This window comes from Dioscorea cayenensis, chromosome 5 (genome assembly GCF_009730915.1).
Source record: "Dioscorea cayenensis subsp. rotundata cultivar TDr96_F1 chromosome 5, TDr96_F1_v2_PseudoChromosome.rev07_lg8_w22 25.fasta, whole genome shotgun sequence".
Classification (NCBI taxonomy): Eukaryota; Viridiplantae; Streptophyta; class Magnoliopsida; order Dioscoreales; family Dioscoreaceae; genus Dioscorea; species Dioscorea cayenensis.
Genome location: NC_052475.1, coordinates 24,209,673 through 24,229,394, shown reverse-complemented (window position 1 = coordinate 24,229,394; position 19,722 = coordinate 24,209,673). Strand labels below are relative to the sequence as shown.

General features: G+C 34.5%; 3 protein-coding genes across 5 annotated transcripts; 1 reads left to right on the top strand and 2 right to left on the bottom strand.

Moving 5' to 3' along the window:
* Nucleotides 1-1,138: 1,138 nt before the first annotated feature.
* Nucleotides 1,139-5,610, bottom strand: LOC120260807 (aspartate--tRNA ligase 2, cytoplasmic-like). The gene is made up of 10 exons (XM_039268371.1): nucleotides 4,932-5,610; nucleotides 4,641-4,751; nucleotides 4,365-4,478; nucleotides 3,700-3,990; nucleotides 3,497-3,607; nucleotides 3,257-3,310; nucleotides 2,386-2,465; nucleotides 2,188-2,303; nucleotides 1,731-1,845; nucleotides 1,139-1,554 (listed from the first exon to the last, which is right to left on the bottom strand). Exons 1-10 carry the CDS (start codon nucleotides 5,463-5,465, stop codon nucleotides 1,428-1,430), a joined length of 1,653 nt encoding a protein of 550 aa, XP_039124305.1. The 5' UTR covers nucleotides 5,466-5,610; the 3' UTR covers nucleotides 1,139-1,427.
* Nucleotides 5,611-6,261: 651 nt separating this feature from the next.
* On the top strand, nucleotides 6,262-9,688 carry LOC120260806 (receptor protein kinase-like protein ZAR1). Of its 3 annotated transcripts, XR_005536498.1 has the most exons (4): nucleotides 6,262-7,885; nucleotides 8,390-9,141; nucleotides 9,375-9,472; nucleotides 9,623-9,688. XR_005536498.1 is itself a non-coding variant. In XM_039268370.1 (2 exons), exons 1-2 carry the CDS (start codon nucleotides 6,454-6,456, stop codon nucleotides 9,031-9,033), a joined length of 2,076 nt encoding a protein of 691 aa, XP_039124304.1. In that variant the 5' UTR covers nucleotides 6,262-6,453; the 3' UTR covers nucleotides 9,034-9,171. The 3 variants fall into 3 exon arrangements, 1 of the variants encoding a protein (XP_039124304.1); XR_005536497.1 differs by lacking the exon at nucleotides 9,623-9,688 and having other exon boundaries at nucleotides 9,375-9,610; XM_039268370.1 differs by lacking the exons at nucleotides 9,375-9,472; nucleotides 9,623-9,688 and having other exon boundaries at nucleotides 8,390-9,171.
* On the bottom strand, nucleotides 9,604-12,851 carry LOC120260810 (UDP-N-acetylglucosamine--N-acetylmuramyl-(pentapeptide) pyrophosphoryl-undecaprenol N-acetylglucosamine transferase-like). The gene is made up of 5 exons (XM_039268373.1): nucleotides 12,198-12,851; nucleotides 11,594-11,979; nucleotides 11,396-11,504; nucleotides 10,434-10,569; nucleotides 9,604-9,730 (listed from the first exon to the last, which is right to left on the bottom strand). Exons 1-5 carry the CDS (start codon nucleotides 12,681-12,683, stop codon nucleotides 9,615-9,617), a joined length of 1,233 nt encoding a protein of 410 aa, XP_039124307.1. The 5' UTR covers nucleotides 12,684-12,851; the 3' UTR covers nucleotides 9,604-9,614.
* Between the last annotated feature and the right edge of the window lie 6,871 nt (nucleotides 12,852-19,722).

Genomic DNA, 19,722 nt, shown 5'->3' with positions numbered 1-19,722 from the left:
TTGTTCTGTTCAACTGATGCCCATAATAGAGTGGGAGAGAGAGAAGAAGGTGGGTTGTTTAATGTGATTGTGCAAATATGGCCAAGCAGGCCACACTTATTGCTGATCAATTTTGCCGTTTCCCACCTTTATCTATTTACTTATATATATATACATATGGACCACTTTGGGTTTATGTGAGGAATGTGTTCATGAGCCAGTAAACTTGATATATATGTATAGTGTGTGAGTGTGTGTGTGTGTGTGTAGAAGAAGAAGAAGAAGAAGAAGAAGAAGAAGGAGAAGACAATGGTGAGGATATGGAGTGAAGGAGAAGGGGTAGAAGGTAGCGTTTGTGGTGGTGGTGTTGTGAGTGTTGTTATTGCACTTGTGATGCTGTTTTGCATGGTGGTCTGTGTCTTTGTTTGTGCAGATGGAGTGAAGAAGGAGAAGGGTAGAGAAGATAGCAATCCAAACATGTACTATGGAGGAGCAGGGTGCTCTGCTGAATGTGGAGGAGCTTGTGGAGGTTAATCATGATCAATCACCTTTTCGGTTTTGATGCAATTGATTGACAGTTTCTTGTCTCTTCCCATTAATTAAGTTGATAAGCATTATGAGAATTATAATTTCATCTTCTCCTTTTGTTTTTTCTTTTTTGTGTCATCGTTTTAATCTGGTGCTCCGCTGACTGCTGAATGTGGAGGACCCTGTGAAGGTTAATCATTGTGTTTCTCATCATTAAGTTGATAAGCATTATGAGAATCATGGTTTCATCTTCTACCCTTTTTTTATTTTTTTTTATTTTGCTCATCTTTTTAATCTAAAATAGTTTTTTTATCATTTGCACCTTGTTTTCCTAATAAGACGAAAAAAAAAAAAACACAAGAGAAGAGTGATCTTGATGTGTAAATGGGGACACATTATCCATGAGGAAATAAATTAAAAACCGAGGTGGAGCGTGTATGATTGATCCCACTAATACAAGCCCACAATATTGAGCTTGATCCATATTGCCTTGAGAGACACATGGACAAATCCAATCCGCTTTAAATGATTTAGTTCGCTTTACACTATATCACTCACTATATTCCATTTTGGAGGCACTCAACTGAACAGAGAACACCAATCGGGCATCTATATTCTTTTATTTCAGGTATAAATCACAAAAATGCATTAATTCATAATTCCACACCAACACTGTAACATGACGAAAACCCAACAAGTTTAAACTAAAAGTTTCACGTTTGATTAAAAACCGAGCAGGACTTAAACCAGGAATGTAATTCCTCACAGTAAAAATTGACGCTCTGCTCTACAAGGCATTGACGCCAACTTATTTGGCACATAAGTTTCATACAAGAGTAATATGTGAAATTATCATTCACATAGTAAACGCTCCTCAGGGTCTGAACTAAGACCCACAGACAATCCAGGGCCCAAAGGTCTTATGGAACAAGACGCTGCGGATCACGTGGGAAAAGGGATGTCTTTCGGATGTTATTAAGAGCACAGAAAAGCATGACCACCCGCTCCAGTCCGACACCAAAGCCACCATGTGGAGGAGCCCCATATCTGAAAGACGATGAACATAAACCTTTTAACATACATAAATGTCATGCAACGACAAAATTTCATTCATTACTTAGTCAATGAATATGAAATATGCTCGGTATCAGTAAAAAGGAACCAAATTTCACATTTCTGCTGTCAATAAACAAATGAGGCAGTTTATTTTCTGAAAGCCAGACCTGAATGAGTCTATATATGATGATATTGTTTTCACATCGATTCCACATGCCTCAGCACGAGAAGTCAGAAGTTCAGGTAAATGTACCCTTTGAGCCCCTGAAATTATCTCCTCACCTGGAAAACATCAAACATGTTAACACACAAATGCAAACTGTGTTGTCAATTGATGCTAATCTGTGAAAAACTCAAATATTTATATCATCCTTCTTTTTCGGTTGCCTTCTTGAATGAGATAAGCATGCAAGAAAGGCAATTGGAATAATCAAATTGACAAAGAGGTGGATGAGCAGTCAAGATTTAGAGGTTAGAGGTATTCATCAACCTTACATAGTGCAGCTCATTAAATATGACATAATTTTTCAAACTTCATACTGCCATTCTGCAAAATATGCTACAAGCAAAAATAAATGACCATGAACTGCAATTTTATCAAGGCATAACAAGATGGCTTCCCACCTCGAATGAAGACATCAAAGGAGTTACTGTAAGCAGGATCATCAGGACATGGCATGGTGTAGAATGGCCTTACTGCCAGAGGATACCGGTGAAGTATGTAAAATTCAGTACCATATCTGCTTCCCCAACCAAAAAAACAAGGAAAATGTCATGACAACATTTTTAGCTCCCTCTCAGTTAAAAAAGTATAATTCTTACTTGTCAAAAACAAGCCTGCCCAGTTTTCTCTCAGCCTCTGTATTCAGATCACCTAATGGGTCAACTTCTAATCCGGCTGCCTGTTTATACAAGTAAAACACATACATACCATAAAAAGGTCCAGCCAAAATATTCTAATAAATACAACTCACTAAACTGAAATCACTTGAGATTTGCTCTGCAAATTAATTGCAACATAGCCACTGTCCACTTCTGAGGTAGGCAATATTTTCCACAACTAGGTAAAACCTCATGCTTTGCAGCATGGACTACTGCATTTGTCTTGTGCCAACTTAAAATTAATAGGGATTGATAATTAATATCATTATGTCTTCACAACCTAATCATAATGTAATGAGCACTGGTTGTTCAGACATGCATTACAAACCTCAAACGTGATTGTATTGACAAAACACACCCACACCCACACACACGCAAAAGAAGAGAGAGAGAACCAAAACATCAGAATGCAAAGTGACAACCAAAACTGAAAAGCATATACCGATGCACAAAAGAAATTCCCTGCCTTCAGTTCTCAATATTCTTGCAAATTGCCACATTGACATGCATGTATGTCTACAAATAGTTGTCTGAGAACTCAATCTGCTTTATTGATTAACGAGTAAATAGGCTATTTTGGAATTCAATTAGAAACATGAGGTGGATAATAAATTATCATATGGTCACCTGCCTAATAATCTAAGTCTTATCTTGACAGATGTTCATGACCAATCATTCGGTCAACTTCTCAAAATTCAGATCTTGGTGTTGGTATGGCCTAAATAAAGCAGTCAGACTGCAGTGCGCAGATTAAAGCATAAATAAATAAAGGCAATTTGAATATAAAGAACTGCAATAAAAAGATATGCACCTTTAGCATCTCCACTCCTTCTTTAAAGGTTAGTCTCAATGTCTTCCGTAAATACTGAAAAAATATGTAAAACAGCAAATTTAGAATGTAAATGAAGAAATTATAAATAATAGCATTCTTCAGAAGACTACAAAAACTAGAAAAATGAAAAGAGAACATGCGTACAAGTATACAAGTAAGCAAGCAAACACATATCTGTTATAAAAATTGAAGTAATTATATACATATAAACATTTTGACCTTTAACGATTCAAATGGATATTGCCTGTCGATGGCCTCAAGTTCCTTCTTGCAGTTTTCATTCAAGTAGTCAAACATGGCAACAAACAAACGGTCGACAATATCCATTACCTGAAAATTTAATTAAATAAAAAACCCTCCAAAAAGAAGATACCGGATAATTGTATTAAATGACGCACAATAACAGATTTCTACGGTTCTACCTCCTCATAGTGCTCCTTGATTTCCATTTCAGCATCAAGGCCAACAAACTCACATAGATGACGGTGAGTATAAGAATCTTCAGCTCTGAAAACAGAGCCAACTTCAAAAACACGATCAAATCCACCACAAATAGCCATTTGTTTATACAGTTGTGGTGACTGAGCCAAGCATGCAGGTTGTCCCTTATAGTCCAGCTTGAATACAGCGGCTCCACCTTCACTAGACCCAGCTACCAACTTAGGAGTATGGATCCCCACAAAATTCTCAGACCGCAAAAAGCACCTAAATATCTACACAGCAGAATAATATTGAACACTTGTAATAGTTAGAAGATGATGTGACACAACAGACCTCTAATGTAAGTATAGATAAGAAACAGCTTCCATAAACAACCATTAGCTGCTGCTACAAGTTTGAACCCTTGCTTAAATTATTGCTAAATTTCCTCAACTACAAGTCATTGTTACCATAAACTTAAGCTAGTAAACCAAGTCAACCTCCATATGGAAACTAATGCTGAATATCAAATAATGCAAAAACCTTATTTAGCTTAGAGTCCATAGCCTGATATTCAAGCTTTATACTTCATAGAGTACTGCACATAATGAATATACAAAAATTCAACAAACATATTCATATGAGATAGAAGGTTGTGGCGACGTACATCTTCAACATAACACTGGATTCGGAAAGTTGCCTGATTTGCAGGAGTCCGCAAGTCAAGAACTCTATAGTTCAGCCGTGTGTCTTGACCTACACGAACAAGCTGTTCTCCGGTCTGCCAAATCAATTTCCTCTAATCAGATAGTGGAGTAAATATTTCAAAAGGACAATGACAGACATCATCTTGAATCGTTTTAAACAACATAACTTGTCAAATATCCATCTTTTAGTTTCTGTAACCTAAAACACAAATGCTACATCAGATTAGTTCACTCACCGCTTCAGCTTTCTCAAACTCTCTCTCACTTCTAGCTGCATCTTCAATGTTAATAGGCAAATTGGACACTGCTCGATTGACACAATAAAGCTTCCTCACTTGAATTTCCACCTGCAAACGGCAATGGAATAAGCAACAATGCTCATCATCATATAACAATCCAGCTCTTCTACAATAATAATCCACCAAATGGAACCGATAAGCATCCAAACCAAATACATGGACCTTAAAAAACAAATAAGCAATGAAAAAATTAAATTAAATTAAATTAAATTTTAAAAAAAACCTCACCTGCTGAGTTGCACCCTTGATGGGATCCTTAGGGATCGAAACAGAGCCTTCAATGTCAACGATCGATTCCCTGCTCAGGCTAGTCGCAAACTTAACCATCTGAGGGCTCCCGTAGTCCTTTCCAACGGTCAGCACGCACTGGACAGTGCTCATGGACTGCCTCACCACCAGGAAAGCCATCTTCTTGCTCACTGGCCGGATCGTCTGAGCATTCCCACGGAGCAGGACAGTCCGATCCGCTAGTTCAGGATTCAAGGACCCAATCGCCGTCCATTCACGGCCACTCACTGCCTTCGATTGGAGCTCCTCCGCAGGGATGTCACCATAGTCGCCAGCATGAGGATCCAACTCCAACGACTCAATTTGAGCCGACGCGTTAACGGCGGCGGCGGCTTCCTGCTTCTTTCGAAGCTTCTCAGCCTTCATCGCTTCCTTCTTAGCCTGCTTCTTGCTAATGCCCGCTGCTTCAGAGCCATCCTCGCTCACAGGAGGGTTTTCCAGTAGAGAGTTATCCACCGGCGGAGCCGAAGCCATTGCTACGTAGCTTGAAGGAGAGATCGAAGCCCTAGCAATTGATCAAGAATACTCAAACGAGGTACTATAAAACCCTAGCAAGCAATCCCCCCGCCGCCGCACTACGCCATTCTGTGAGCAGCGAGATGGAAATGGTGTCAACGCCCGCAGTTTCATCATTGGGCCTTAAACGGGCCTTGGCCTGCCAGGCCTAAACTTTTCACATTGCTGTTTTATTTCTTAAATTTAGTTTAAACATTATTATTATGTTTTTTTATTAAAATAATATTTTTTTAAAAAAAAATATTTACCGAAATACGCATTTTCGTAATTATTTGCATTTTTATTTTTTAATATTTTTTTAAAATTAAAAGTCTCACTTTTTTTTTGTTAATATTTAAATTTTATTTTTTATAAAAAAAACCAAGGGCCCCATTCAAGCCTTTATAAATATTAAAAAAAGAAGTGAGACCTTTAACTTAAAAAATATATATATTAAAAAAATAAAAATTATGGATTTTTATAAATAATTACAAAAAAATACGTATTTTTGGTAGAATAATTTAAAAAAAAACATTATTATAATCAAGAACCAATATTTTATCAATATTTTCTAAATGGTTGTATCTTTCTTGATTTAATATCTATTTTATTAATGTTTAATAAAGGGAAAACCTTTTTCTCGTACAAAGCTCTGAATTAGAATTATTTATTCAGGCTGATATCAAGTAAATTAACGGATAAGTTGATATAATAAAATAACCCACAAAATTAAGTAGTTTTAATTATAAAGTATTTTCTTTCTTGTCGCCTTTACCTTCCATCTGCTCAGAGCTCAGAGCTCAGAGCTCAGTCTCCAAAGTCTGAGCACTTCTCTTTCTCTCTCTCTCTCTCTCCAACATTCTTTCAGAATCCAAGTGACGCCCTTGCCTCTCTCTCATCAATAGTGGTAAGCCTCCACCCATCGTGGCTTTGATTTGATCTTACTAAGTTTTAGGTTTGGTTTTTCATGGCTGTTTCATGTCAAAGTTGTTACCTTTGGGTCTTGTGCATGCTTTCTAGCATCCATTTTAGTGGTGTTTGTGGCTTGAATGAGGAGGGACATGCCCTTCTCTCATTCAAGGCATCCATCACTAAGGATCCAGATGGATTCTTGGCCAACTGGAACTCCTCCAACAATGACCCATGCTCTTGGAATGGCATCACTTGCAAAGACTCTACTGTAGTCTCAATTAGCATCCCCAAGAAGAGACTTTTGGGTTCTCTGTCCCCAGATCTTGGCTCACTGGCATCCATCAGACACATTAACCTTAGGAATAACAAGCTTCTTGGGAGCTTGCCTGCAAAGCTCTTTCGTGCCCAGGGGCTCCAAAGTTTGGTTCTTTATGGCAATTCGCTTTCCGGCAGTTTACCGACTGAGATTTGTGACCCATCTAACCTTCAAATCCTTGATTTATCCTGGAACTTGTTCAGTAATTCAGTACCTCCGTCTTTAGTTCAGTGCAAGATGTTGAAGTCCCTGGATTTGAGCCACAATAACTTCACAAACTCATTGCCTGTTGGTTTTGGCAACAGTTTGAGTGCATTGGAAAGACTTGATCTTTCTTATAATATGTTGAATGGCTCTATTCCAAGTGATATCGGAAATATGACAAAGCTTGCGGGGACAGTGGATTTCTCGCACAATTTGTTCTCTGGTTTGATACCACCAAGCATTGGGGACCTCCCAGAGATGGTGTACATTGATCTAGCTTACAATAATCTTAGTGGTCCAATACCTCGTAACGGGACTATGGTGAACAGAGGGCCAAATGCATTTGCTGGGAACCCACTTCTTTGTGGACCACCATTGAAGAAGTCATGTTCTGAAGGCGTGCCTGTGAATGCTGGTGATAACAGAAGTGGCAAAAGGGTAAGCATGAGAAAATGTGTCATAGTTGTAATTGTAGTGAGTGACATACTTGGTATAGCTCTTATTGCATTGGTGTTCTTCTACTGTTACCGCAAGATGATATCTCCAAAGACAAAGCTAACAAATGAGAACAAAGGTAAGGCTTTTAGGGAGAAGGAATGCTTGCGTTTTACAAATGATGAATCCAAGAACCCATCAGAAAATATGGCACAATCTGATCTTGTACCATTGGACCCAAATGTGAAGTTCAATTTGGATGAACTCCTGAAAGCCTCTGCAATTGTTTTGGGGAAGAATGAGATCGGAATTGTTTATAAGGTTACCCTTGCGAGTGGGCTCATCTTGGCCGTGAGGAGGTTAGGGGAAGGAGGAGCACGGAGGTTCAAAGAATACAAGCAAGATGTGGAAGCTATTGGAAAAGTCAGGCATCCCAATATAGTCACTCTAAGAGCATATTACTGGTCAATTGAGGAGAAACTTCTAATATATGATTATATTCCTAATGGTAACCTCTCTACCGCAATCCATGGTGAGTAGTTCTACTTCTATCTTCATTGCCTATAACTTGCTTTGAAACTGAGTTTTATATTGTGGCAGTGTAAATAATATACTATTGTTTGGCCAATGAACATTGAACACAGTAGATAATTCATAGCCAGATGATTTTAGTGATTGTAGTATGTGTAATTTGACATTCAAGATTCTCCAAACTTTGAAGATTATAAAAACTGATTATTTTCCTAGTGTTGATTTTATCAACTAGTCACCTGGTTTCTGAACGGAAATTATACTATGTAAGAGATTCAGATTCAGCAAGTTAGCAGAATTCTAATTTTTTAATTTTTTTTAGACCAACAGATGTTTTGGGCAAATTGTATGATACTTGGATCACATCATCATAGTCTTTTTTTTCCCTGCTGTAATTTAAATAGGTTTTTACAGATCTAGGCAACATAATATACAACACATTTTTCATTTCAGTCAATTGAATTTTGAAAATTACTTACACAAAAGGATAATGCACTGATTTCAGGTAGGGCAGGAGCAAACTCTTTCTCACCATTGCCATGGGCCTTCCGACTAAAAGTCATGAAAGGCATTGCCCGAGGCTTGTGTTTTCTGCATGAGTTCAGTCCCAAGAAGTATGTGCACGGAGATCTCAAACTTAGTAATGTTCTTCTTGGACCTAACATGGAACCGTACATATCTGATTTCGGTCTCGCACACCTTGCTAACATAGTGGGAGAACCTCCAATGCCACATTCAGATAAAATGGCTGCTGAAAATCCACAAAGCCAGCACACTGCAGTTAGTCCTGACACAAGGATTGAATTGTGTTATCAAGCCCCAGAGGCATTGAAAACTCAAAAACCATCACAGAAGTGGGATGTTTATTCATATGGGGTGATTTTACTAGAACTGCTTTCAGGGAGATCTCCTTCTGTACTATTGGAGACATCTGACATAGGTTTAGTTCAATGGATTCAAGTTTGTATCGAAGAGAAGAAGGCTCTTACTGATGTCCTAGACCCGGCTTTGACTCATGAACCAGAGAGAGAAGACGAGATCGTTGCTGTTCTTAAGATAGCTTTATCTTGTGTTCAGTATATTCCTGAAACGAGGCCATCAATGCGACATGTTATGGACTCTCTGGACAGAGTATTCACAGGAAGATAAGCACCATTGAAGCTCAGTTCATCAACAAAATTAGATAAGAACACCTGCATGGTTTGTTTCACTTAAAGCATTGTGTTTGTCTCATGTCTGAACTGGTTCTCTTGGCAGGTAAAAAGAAAATTAATGGTTTTTCTTACACTTGTTATCTTCGATTCACTTTAAAGAGCTTATCATGAATCAATCTAGATATATGCAAAAAAATTAAGCTATTTCAAGTGGACAACATCAACATGTATGTAAGGAACAAAAGTTCCCCTTTGTTATTTATCGGAAAAACATACAATGACAATCCACCAACTATTCATTAATAACACAACCAATATAACTTGCAAACTGTGCAGATAAAACAGTAAGCATTCTGAAGCTCATCAACAGCATAGGCAAGATCTCATCCTTCTTGAAAGACTATCACAATAGCCCTTCAGATCACTCCTACAAGGTAGAGATACTATTGCTGTTTGAAAACTAAAAGAGAGTGTTGAGAGGGTAATTGATAAGGCAAAAGGCAAAACACTTAGAGGACCACAAAGAGAACACTTTGAGACCGTCTTGAACTTTTCCTTTGTAATGTTTTTTTTTTTTTAAGCAGAGGATGTCTTCACCATGGACAGAATGCATTGAGCAATGTCTGAAGAGGCATTGGGCCGAGCAGCTCTTATCGCCTTCTCGGACATCTCTCTCATCAAATTCTCATCCCCTGCAAAGTTAAGAGGAAAAAAAAAATCTTCAGACTGTTTGGTATGCGGAATAAAGAATGAAACAAACAGAATTTGACATATATTGCTTTGTTCTACGGCAACAATATTTGTTGATTGCCCTATCTCTATTTAAGTCAAAGAACAACCAATTTTGAAGTCTCAGCATTACATAGTTTCTGTTGCATATTAAATTCTTGGACAAAGACTAGCAACTGGTAGAACTTCATAACTTAACTCGGATTATACTCCAGAGACATAAGCATCAGGTAAGGCTGGTTTTAATCGAAAGTCATGAAATGTCCCTCTTTTAAATTTCTAGCAAAGATGTGGTATAGGAATAAAATCCAACATATGACAGGGTCTTTCCACCCATTGTTATGATTGCTCGAGGAAGGAAGCGTTAATCTTAACATATACAACTATTAAAACAGAGCTTAATTAGTAACCCACTACAGGGAATCACTGTATGGCGTATCAGTCCCTGCACGTACGATATTCCATTTTCTCCTGTTTGGTTGGAGAATAGCAATTATTCTCCCACCCAACCAAATAGGATATCTACTATTCAACTGTTTAATAAAATTTTAAATAAATAATTTTTTGAAATTTTCTAATATTAATAAAAAAACTACTGTGACTGCACTATCCCAACGGTGGTATATGAATTTTAAATATTTCATCAAAAGAATGCACAGGACATACCTAAGACTTCATTAATTGCGGATTCAAGGCTAGTTGAATCAAGTTCATCTTCAATAATCACTTTTGATCCGGCAATATCTGCCATCGTATATGCGTTTTTTGTTTGATGATCTTCTGCAGCAGTAGGTGATGGTATCTACACTCAAAAAAAAGGAAACAATTTAGTGGAATAAGTTCAAAATCATCAATACAAAAATAAGGTACTTGAATGCACTGTAACCTTCGCTGGATACCCTAAAAAAATTCACCTAACAGGGTCCTAATCACCATGAAGTGTTCCTGTTTAACCATGGCAGGGAGCTCCCCAAATGGCTGATGAAAAATCTCAGAAATTTTGGCTTTACTTGCTAAGTGTTTCTTTGTTGTTTAGTTAGTGTGGTCTGGTTTTTCTGTTTTTTTCTTTTAGTGTTTTATTTGTAATAGTAACTGTTTTTAGTGTTTTATTTGTAATACTAACTGTTTGTAGACTGTTTATTTTATTATTAATAAAATAGCTTTATGAGCTCTTTCCCTCACAAAAATCACCTAAGTAATTCTGTCATGTTGCAAATACAGTGACATCAACACGATATTAATGCACAATGCAGCTACGCTTATTTCCTCATTTACATTTATCTTTCACTTTGTTTTCTGAACCTCAAATGTGCAAAATGCAAATTGAGTAAGATTTAAGATCTGCTACATTGATCATTTGACCCTCAAGTCTTGGTCTAAGCATAGGAAGACACGCCAGCATGGTTATCCAATATTCGGTGAGCTTAACAAGCCGTTTACTAAAATCAAATATTATGTTGCTTATGGATCAACAAAAGTTTAACCTTTCACTCCAGGTAAATATTGTGTGATATCCAACTACTAAAGAAATACGTAATTCATGAATAAGAACTCAATAAACTGACACTGCTTTGCTAAATGATTGTTAATTTCCCATAATTTGAAGACCAAAAAAAAAAAAAGAGTACCAGAATGGAGGGCTTCCCAGCATTTAAGATTTCAGTGCAAGTCATAGCGCCAGCTCGAGAAACAACAACGTCCGATGCTGCATAAGCTAAGTCCATTGCATGCAAGAACCTTCAGAATGACAAAATAAAAACAACAAAATTGAAGAAGCTGTGACTGAGAAAATGAAAGCAAAAAGAGGAAACAAAATGTACACTCACGGTGTTAACAATAACCGGGGATGTTTCTTGACATGGCTCTCGACCTCCTTGTGCCACTCTGCACCCGTCTGCCATATGATATACCTATTGTCATGCTCCACCAGCATGTCATGATACATCTTTAAAAATGCATCATTAAGTGCCGTAGCCCCTGTTGATCCCCCAAGCACAAGCACAACCTGCGCATTCTCCCCAGCCTTGGGGAAGTAATGCAACCTTGCATCAACCTTGGATGCATGATGGCTGAGAGAAAGCCTGATTGGATTCCCACAAACCACACACTTATCTCTGGGAAAGTACTTCAAGCAAGCATTGAAAGCAAGGAAAATCTTCTCAGCATAAGGCGCAATGACCTGGTTAGTAAGTCCAGGGTAAGCGTTTTGCTCCTGTGAAAATCAAAGAAAATTCACCATAATTCATGAAGAACACTAATACCAAAAAGCGAACAAAATTTTCATCAATCAACGATCAAGAAATGTGTACAGAATTGAAGACTCCATGACTCAGATAACGTTTTCAATCAAGAGCTTGCAGGTACTCAAACGGATGATTCAACATTTTACACTACAAAAGCACGAACTTTATGAGATTATAGAGAACATACCTGGATGACAAGCCGGATGCCAGAAAGCGCGGCGGCGAAGAGAACAGGGGCGGAGACATAGGCTCCAGTGCCAACAACGATATCAGGACGAATCTTACGGAGAACTCGTAAGCTGGCAACGATGGAACGGAGGAGCTTGAAAGGGAGAAGGAGGTTCAGCGGGGAAAGGAAGGGGCGGGAGAGCTTGACCTTCGGAATAGGCACAAACTCATACCCAGCAGCAGGGATGACTTCCCGCTCCATGCCAGTGCTAGTGCCAAGGAAGACAACGCGAGCATCAGCACGGAGCTCATCGGCAATGGCAATCGCCGGGAAGATGTGACCACCAGAGCCACCACCAGCAATGACGACATTGAGAGAGGGGGATGGGCTAGAGATCGGTTCCGCAGCGAGGGTGGTAGAGAAGAGACGAGTTGGTCTCTTGTTAGTGTTTGGGAGAAGGGTGGCGAAAGGGAAGGGGAGAGAAGCGAGGGCGGAGGAGGCCATTGGAGCGCCATTGAAGGTGAGGTTTGGAGGGAAATATAAGAGCAAAAGGTCGGGGATTTAAAACGTGAGAGCGAAGAGCATTATATGAGCGTCTTGTGTTCGATGAAATGCCCAGCTGAGCTTTTTAACACACTTGGGTTTAAAACGTGAGGTGTTTGATGAAATGCTTAGCTGGGAATCAATGATAGTGTGACTTCGAATAGTATTATGTGTCGTCTTATTAGTATCACAAGAGAACCCAATGGATTTTGACTTGCTTTGGAACTTGGTTTAGCCCAACCTATTAGTTTTATATTTTGCTTGTTTGCATGATTCTGTCCAATATATTAATTTTATATGTGAATATTAAAATGAAAATTTTGTACCCGTTGCTGTAAAGGATAAAATTTACTTATTGTACACCATGATATCATATCATGCAATGTTGTAAAACAATTGTTTAATTGCTATGCAGATTCTTGTAATTATATATTTTCTGTTATTTTTTAGTTCTTGTAATATTTTTAAATATAATTAAATCTTCATATTTAATCAAATTGGGTCATTATAATCTGTGATGTAAATGGGAAAGTATAAATTATAAGGACTTAATTATACCTAAAAATATTACTGTGGACTAGAAAGACCCAACTCGACCAAATATAAAAACTTAATTGTACCTAAAAATATTAGAATGATTAAAAAGACAGAAAATACACAGTTATAGAGACATGTACGGTAATTAAACCTAAAACAATTGATATTTTTTTTTTTTTGAGAAAGCTGACAAGCGCCGGAATCCATGGACGAACACGTGGGGGAGCAGCGCTCACTTCCGAACCGTGCTCTCACCTTACGCGAGATGGGTATCGAACTCAAGGAGCCACGCTCGACACTCAAGGTGAACACCCTACGCAAGGGACCCGATGCCAATAGACCAAATGATCTTTGGTAAAAACAATTGATATCTTGGGATTGAACTCTTTTTCTTTTGAGAAAATTATTTGTATATCCCCTGTGAAAGTGATAATTACTGATTTATTATATAAAAAAATTATATGATATTTGCTTATTATCCTATCACAACATTTTTTTTTTATTGTGTATATATATATATATATATGTAATTTTGTCAGTTAATAGTTTACCTTAAAATTTTGTGAAAAAAAAAAAGTTTGATTTATTTTAACCTTTTGTCTATAAAAAAAAAGATATATATATATATATGATTTTTTTTGTATGGGTGTAACAATAATTTTACATTTATTATATAGAGATATGCAGGTAAATTAACCTTTTGCTTTTGCTTTATGTTACAAGATTTGGCATCAATTTTTTTAATTGGTTGGAGAGTAAATCAAGCTTTAATTGTTTTATGTTGATAATGCTTTATTTTCTCAAATCCTACCGTATGCCTATGAAATGTGCAAGAACAAGTTGGCAACTTTTGCAATATAAAATGTTGAGAGTGGAGTGCTTGTCATGCTCACCCAGAAAAGACACACCTTTAAAGATAAATTACGGTGGCTTTTCCAAAACAAGGATTATTCTTAAAAATTTAAACTATTTAATTGAATGGAATGTTATTTATCTATTTATTTTTGACAATAGGAATAAACATCACCATAATTTTTTTATAGAAATCAAATATTTTAATAGATTGGGCATTACAGTAATGGAAACTATATGTTTTTCAAAACCATTTCTTATATATAATATACCTAAAGATTAGTCATAATTGGTGATGTAATTTGTGATGTTTCAAGTATAAAACAATTGACGGGTGTGAATTAGGGAGCTATCTGGAAGATGACTGTTGAGATAAAAACATGGTGGTTGCTGCTGTGTTTGGCCCAAGTGGCCCACCCTAGCAAAATAAAGTCACAGTTGAAGTGATGGAATATTGACTTCTTTATATAGACTTATAAATTTAAGGACCTTGAATGAATGAATAAATGCATGAATGACGTGGAGGAGAACCTTGTCACTCATCTATTCATTTTGCTATTACATTAATTAGCACCTTTTTATTCAGTTAGTATACGATTAATATATATTTCCTCATACTTATCTCTATTAAAATCTCATGAAAGAAGCATCAATGGTGTGAAAATACGACTATATAACCTATTGACTTGACAGTATGATAGTGATATGTAAAATGATGATTTTCCACATTAGGTTACGAAAGTTAGGATAATAGACTACAAAAATGATGATCATGGAAACTTATTTTATTTTTATTTTTTTTTATTTTTTTTTTATTTACAACTCCCAAGTCTCCCATATTAAAAAAAAATAAGTTGGAGTATTCAATCAATTTGATAAAGTGAAATTTAGATTTTATAGTCTTTTGAAAAATTAGAGGTTTGCGAAAGATTGAATTTATCAAGTTATATTAATTTTTTTTATTTATGTTAATATGTAGTGAAAAGAATTTAATTCTGAACTATCATTATTTTTTGTTAGCACTTTGTAATTTTAAATTTTGTGCTAATGAAAAATTTATTATTTTTGTTCTACAGTATGTTTCTATAATTCTTTATTAATTTTATAACACATGTGATTTATCTATTTTAAAAAAATAATAACTTAAATCACTAAATAACTATAGTATGAGTTAACAAGCACGAATAACTCATGCTAAACCCCCAACACCATGAGTTGAAACAAACAAATTAAACCAAACCAAACAACTAATAAAGCACATCTAAAGTCTTCTAAACCATCTGGTTATTAATACAAGGAATAAAAAACAAACAATGAATATTATAATTTATCAATGTAAAATAATAGAACTTAGAAAGTGACATTAGTTCTGTACTAATAAAACAAATTAAATGGAAGTAGAGATGCTATAAAATTCACATTCAAAAGAGCAAAGTGGCAATGTCCACACTCAAGTTGTCACTATCTTTCTCTACGTGGCATGCTTTTATAGAGTGAACAAGATGACTCACTCTAATGGACAGAAGACCAACCCTTTGTTTAGGTTATCTACCATCTACTCTGTCCAAATTTCAAAGGCCACTCCAAGGGCAACCAAGCTAGTCACTCTTTCAATCCCTTTCATCACGCCTCATGAAATTATTTAATTTATATATGCTAGATTATAAAATTTTATGAGCATTAATTTTACAATTAAATTATACTTTTGAAATTTATAATTTATATTTAATTCGACATTAATTTTTTTTAGTTTGCCAATTGAACTTATAGCTTGATGCTGGTATAACCTTTGTTTAATTTATATCTTTTATAATTTTATTTTTTGTGTGAACTTTCTAACCATTAATTAAAAAAACCACATATTATAAAACCTGATTCTTTATTAAAAAGTTACCAAAATCTTTTCTTTTTCCATATTAACAACTAGTTGAATAATGAATTTAGATGAGAAATTCATAATAAAATTAATCAAGTCATATAGGAATAAGGTTCAAATTAATGTCGATATGTAAAGATGCTTGACATACATCCATTACCACATTTCCACTTGACATTTACGGTAATGATAAATATCATATCTCGATGCAATAGTCCTAAAATAGCATTTTTTTTTTTTTTATCAAATAAGTATCTATTCATACAAAAATCATAATAATTTGGGTACTATTTTAAAAAGTGACTTAATGAAATAGGCATATTTGTAAAAATATAGGATGCTTGTGCTCGGTCAATAAAGTGTTGTCGGTCTTTGAGCTTGTTTTGTCTACAATCATCTAGTCCAAAACCAAATCATTGGTTGAAAATTACTTGACGATAAATGACATGTAAATTAAGCATAGTAAAAAGAGTAAACTCATAAAGTGGGAATATTAACATGCTAATGACAAATGTAGACTAAATTACATGGTTAAAAAAATTTTAAGTTACTGTATATATGTCCATACACCATCATTGTTTTGATATATATAATTAGATTTTGTTTTGTGTATCCATATTTATGAGAGTAATAATTTATAGATGGGAAGCTCAAATTAATGTGAAATTATTGCAATTGGGAACGAAGGCAAGGAGACTCTCAATTAAACAGCACTCCTTTCCACACTGGCCTCCTAAGTCCTTTTGTGGATGTGCAAATGTGTTAAGAGTGAGTGCTTGATTGAAATTCCAAGGATTTGGACATTTTTACTTTATTTGTCTTTATGCACTTCAAATTAGGGTTTCACATGTGAAAAGCAAAACAGAGTAAAGATGACTCAGCTATGATTGCATTTATATTTTCTTTGCATGAGTGGGAGCCTGATTGAAATTCCTAGATTCTAATGAATTTAAGAATTTTTACTAAATGTGTGTTTTTAAAAAAAAATTACATTTGAAATAATAAACAGTAAACAATGATAATGCTGATAATTATGAAAAATGATAAACTTATATTATTTGGAAAATTGTAATACAATGTATGTGACGCATGATGTGTGGAAAAGTATGTTAGTGTTTAATATTTGTTGATGCTTTAATAGAATATATTCACATCTTTCTAATCATGGTTGTCTAATCAAATCCAAGAATATCCTAGGAAGCAGATTAGGCAAGGAAGGATGTGGAAACCAGTAATGTAATTGGATTAGTGAGCTAATTGAGTGAGGACTTGGGATTAGGTTGGATGAATGGATCCAAACCCATTGTCCATTTGCACAAGCAACAACCCCACCACAACTTCATCAAAACTAAAAAAATTAGTTTGGGATTTTCATATATTATCCATTGTTTTCAAAATCTTTTTTTAATATTTATTGTATATATTTTTTAATAGTGATAGCTTAACTTCACCTTTTTTCTTTTAATTGGATAATTATTAAGAATAAAACAGAATTATTACTCATTTTATAGTATAAACTTAGAATATAAAATAAGTTAATCCAACTTTTCAAATAAAAAAAAGTCTACAATTGTCCATTAACTACAACCAATTAAATATTTTGATTATTTAATTTATAAAATATTATTTTAATTTATGGGCTTTGTAAAATTAAATTTTTGTGTAATTTAGGGATCAAAATAAATACATTAGCTTTGTTCATGTTTTTGGGGTGCCCATCCTGCAGCCGTTCTCTTTCTTGGTGGTTTGATATTTGGTTGTTTTTAAGTCTCCTCATCTATGGTGATCTGTTCCTCTTTGTAGTTTATTTGTTCTGCTTATCTGTTATTCTCTTTCTCCTTTGTAACTATTTTTTTCAAGAAAAAAAAAATAGTGTTGTTCATAAATAACATGCATTAATGCATTTACATTATGAGGTTGTTTGGATTGGCTTCTAAAACGCATAAAAGTATTTTTTTATAAATTAAACACTTTTCAATGGAAGAAAAGATGTTTGCATTAGCTTTTCTGCGAAAACAGAAGCTATTAAAAAAAAGCCCAAATTCAGTTTTTTTTTCAAAAGTCGGTAAAGAGGTGTTTTTGTAAAAAGCACTTTTGAAAAGTTGTTTTTGGGTATTGTAAATTACCAGTTTACCTTCAACAATTAAACAAATTAATGTCCTCAATCCTAGCTTATTAAACAACAACAAATATGACAATTAATTATTATTATTATTATTATTATTGTTATTATAATACATTAAGTTATAATCATAATAATAATTATAATTATAATTATAATACATTAAGTTATTATTATTATCATTAATGTTTTCATTATCATTATTAATAGCAATGTATAATAATAACTTAATGAAAAATCAATGAATGTCCATTAAAGTAATTTGTCACCTCTAAAATCCATTTTAAAAATTCACATCCAAACAACTTCATACATATAAAAATACTTTTAAAAAAAGTGCTTCTAAAACTTAAAATTTTTTTTAAGCTAACCCAAACAAGACCATAATTCAGGGACTGAAAGATAAATTGATGAAGTTTATATATATATATATATATGTAATTTTTAGGATTGGCAAAAGAAAATTATAATAGTTAGCATAAATAATTGTTGAAACTTTGGCCAAAAATTCTAGTGAGAACTCTAAAAATGAGAATAAGCAATTCCCAAGGGGGTTTTCCAAAATTAAGGGAGAAATTGACAACGAAAACTTTAGACTTTCCCGGGGGTCAATTTGAAAAGAACGCATCACGCTTTGTGTTGTGAACATGGTGGCGCGTCCCTATCAGGTGGATCCGGGAACACGGATTGGTGGCCTATAAGAGATTAGCTACCTCAATCTAAACAGCAAATGGAATATCACGTACACGTGGCACTGCACTAAGCCATTGATTTCAGTGATGCTGTTTGAGATTGACATAGCGTGAGCCGACCTTTATCATCATCGAGAGCTGTGACGAAATAGGAATTGAGGAAAAATATACATATAATTTATATATTTTTTAATTATATTTTTATATTTGATCGCACTTAATCTAATTATTATTCCCAATATGTGAATTTAGGAAAGTATAATATTTTAAAATAACATAAATATCAAAATTATAAATTTTTATATAAATGATATTTTAATTGGATTTAGATAAAATTTATAAAATTTTCAATATTTTTTTTTGTGAATGGTATATTTTGTTATTTTCAAATTTTATAAAAGCGAATTAATTAGTTCAAATAAGAACAATGTCTCAAAAACAATGTCTTAAAAAATAATGTATATTTGAAAAGTACATTAATGTCTTCTAACCACAAAGAATGAAAACCAAAATAAATTTATTCAAATAATATCAACTAAATATGCTTTAGAATTATTAGAATTTTATATTTCAAGTATATATTTATTTCCTTTCCTGATATTCATAATTATAACTAAATTTTATTTAATTTATAAAATATAATTATAAACTTGATGTAAGGATTGATAAAGTATATTATTTATATATATATATATATATATATATATATATCACTCCAAGATTGATATTTGATCCCTTATCCTATGTGTGAGGGCATTCTGTGTATATGACATTTGTCATGCTGCATTTTGCTATTTTGGTCATTGTTGCATCAATAAATTAATTGGTGCACATGATGAAATAATGAATGTTAGTAGAAAAAATTGTGTGACAATGGCTAAATGCCCTACTTTGATACCATGGTTGATATAAATTAAACAC

What these genes read in the sequence shown, in the direction of transcription:
- LOC120260807 (XM_039268371.1), bottom strand. Translation starts at nt 5,465, where the DNA reads ATGGCTTCGGCTCCGCCGGTGGATAACTCTCTACTGGAAAACCCTCCT. An exon ending in AGTTTGAGAAAGCTGAAGCG is followed by an intron (nt 4,479 to 4,640) that starts GTGAGTGAACTA and finishes TTGATTTGGCAG; the next exon opens with ACCGGAGAACAGCTTGTTCG. An exon ending in ATCCATTTGAATCGTTAAAG is followed by an intron (nt 3,311 to 3,496) that starts GTCAAAATGTTT and finishes ATATTTTTTCAG; the next exon opens with TATTTACGGAAGACATTGAG.
- LOC120260810 (XM_039268373.1), bottom strand. Translation starts at nt 12,683, where the DNA reads ATGGCCTCCTCCGCCCTCGCTTCTCTCCCCTTCCCTTTCGCCACCCTT. An exon ending in GCATCCGGCTTGTCATCCAG is followed by an intron (nt 11,980 to 12,197) that starts GTATGTTCTCTA and finishes TGATTTTCACAG; the next exon opens with GAGCAAAACGCTTACCCTGG. An exon ending in CTGGGAAGCCCTCCATTCTG is followed by an intron (nt 10,570 to 11,395) that starts GTACTCTTTTTT and finishes TTTTGAGTGTAG; the next exon opens with ATACCATCACCTACTGCTGC.
- LOC120260806 (XM_039268370.1), top strand. Translation starts at nt 6,454, where the DNA reads ATGGCTGTTTCATGTCAAAGTTGTTACCTTTGGGTCTTGTGCATGCTT. An exon ending in CCTCTCTACCGCAATCCATG is followed by an intron (nt 7,886 to 8,389) that starts GTGAGTAGTTCT and finishes CACTGATTTCAG; the next exon opens with GTAGGGCAGGAGCAAACTCT.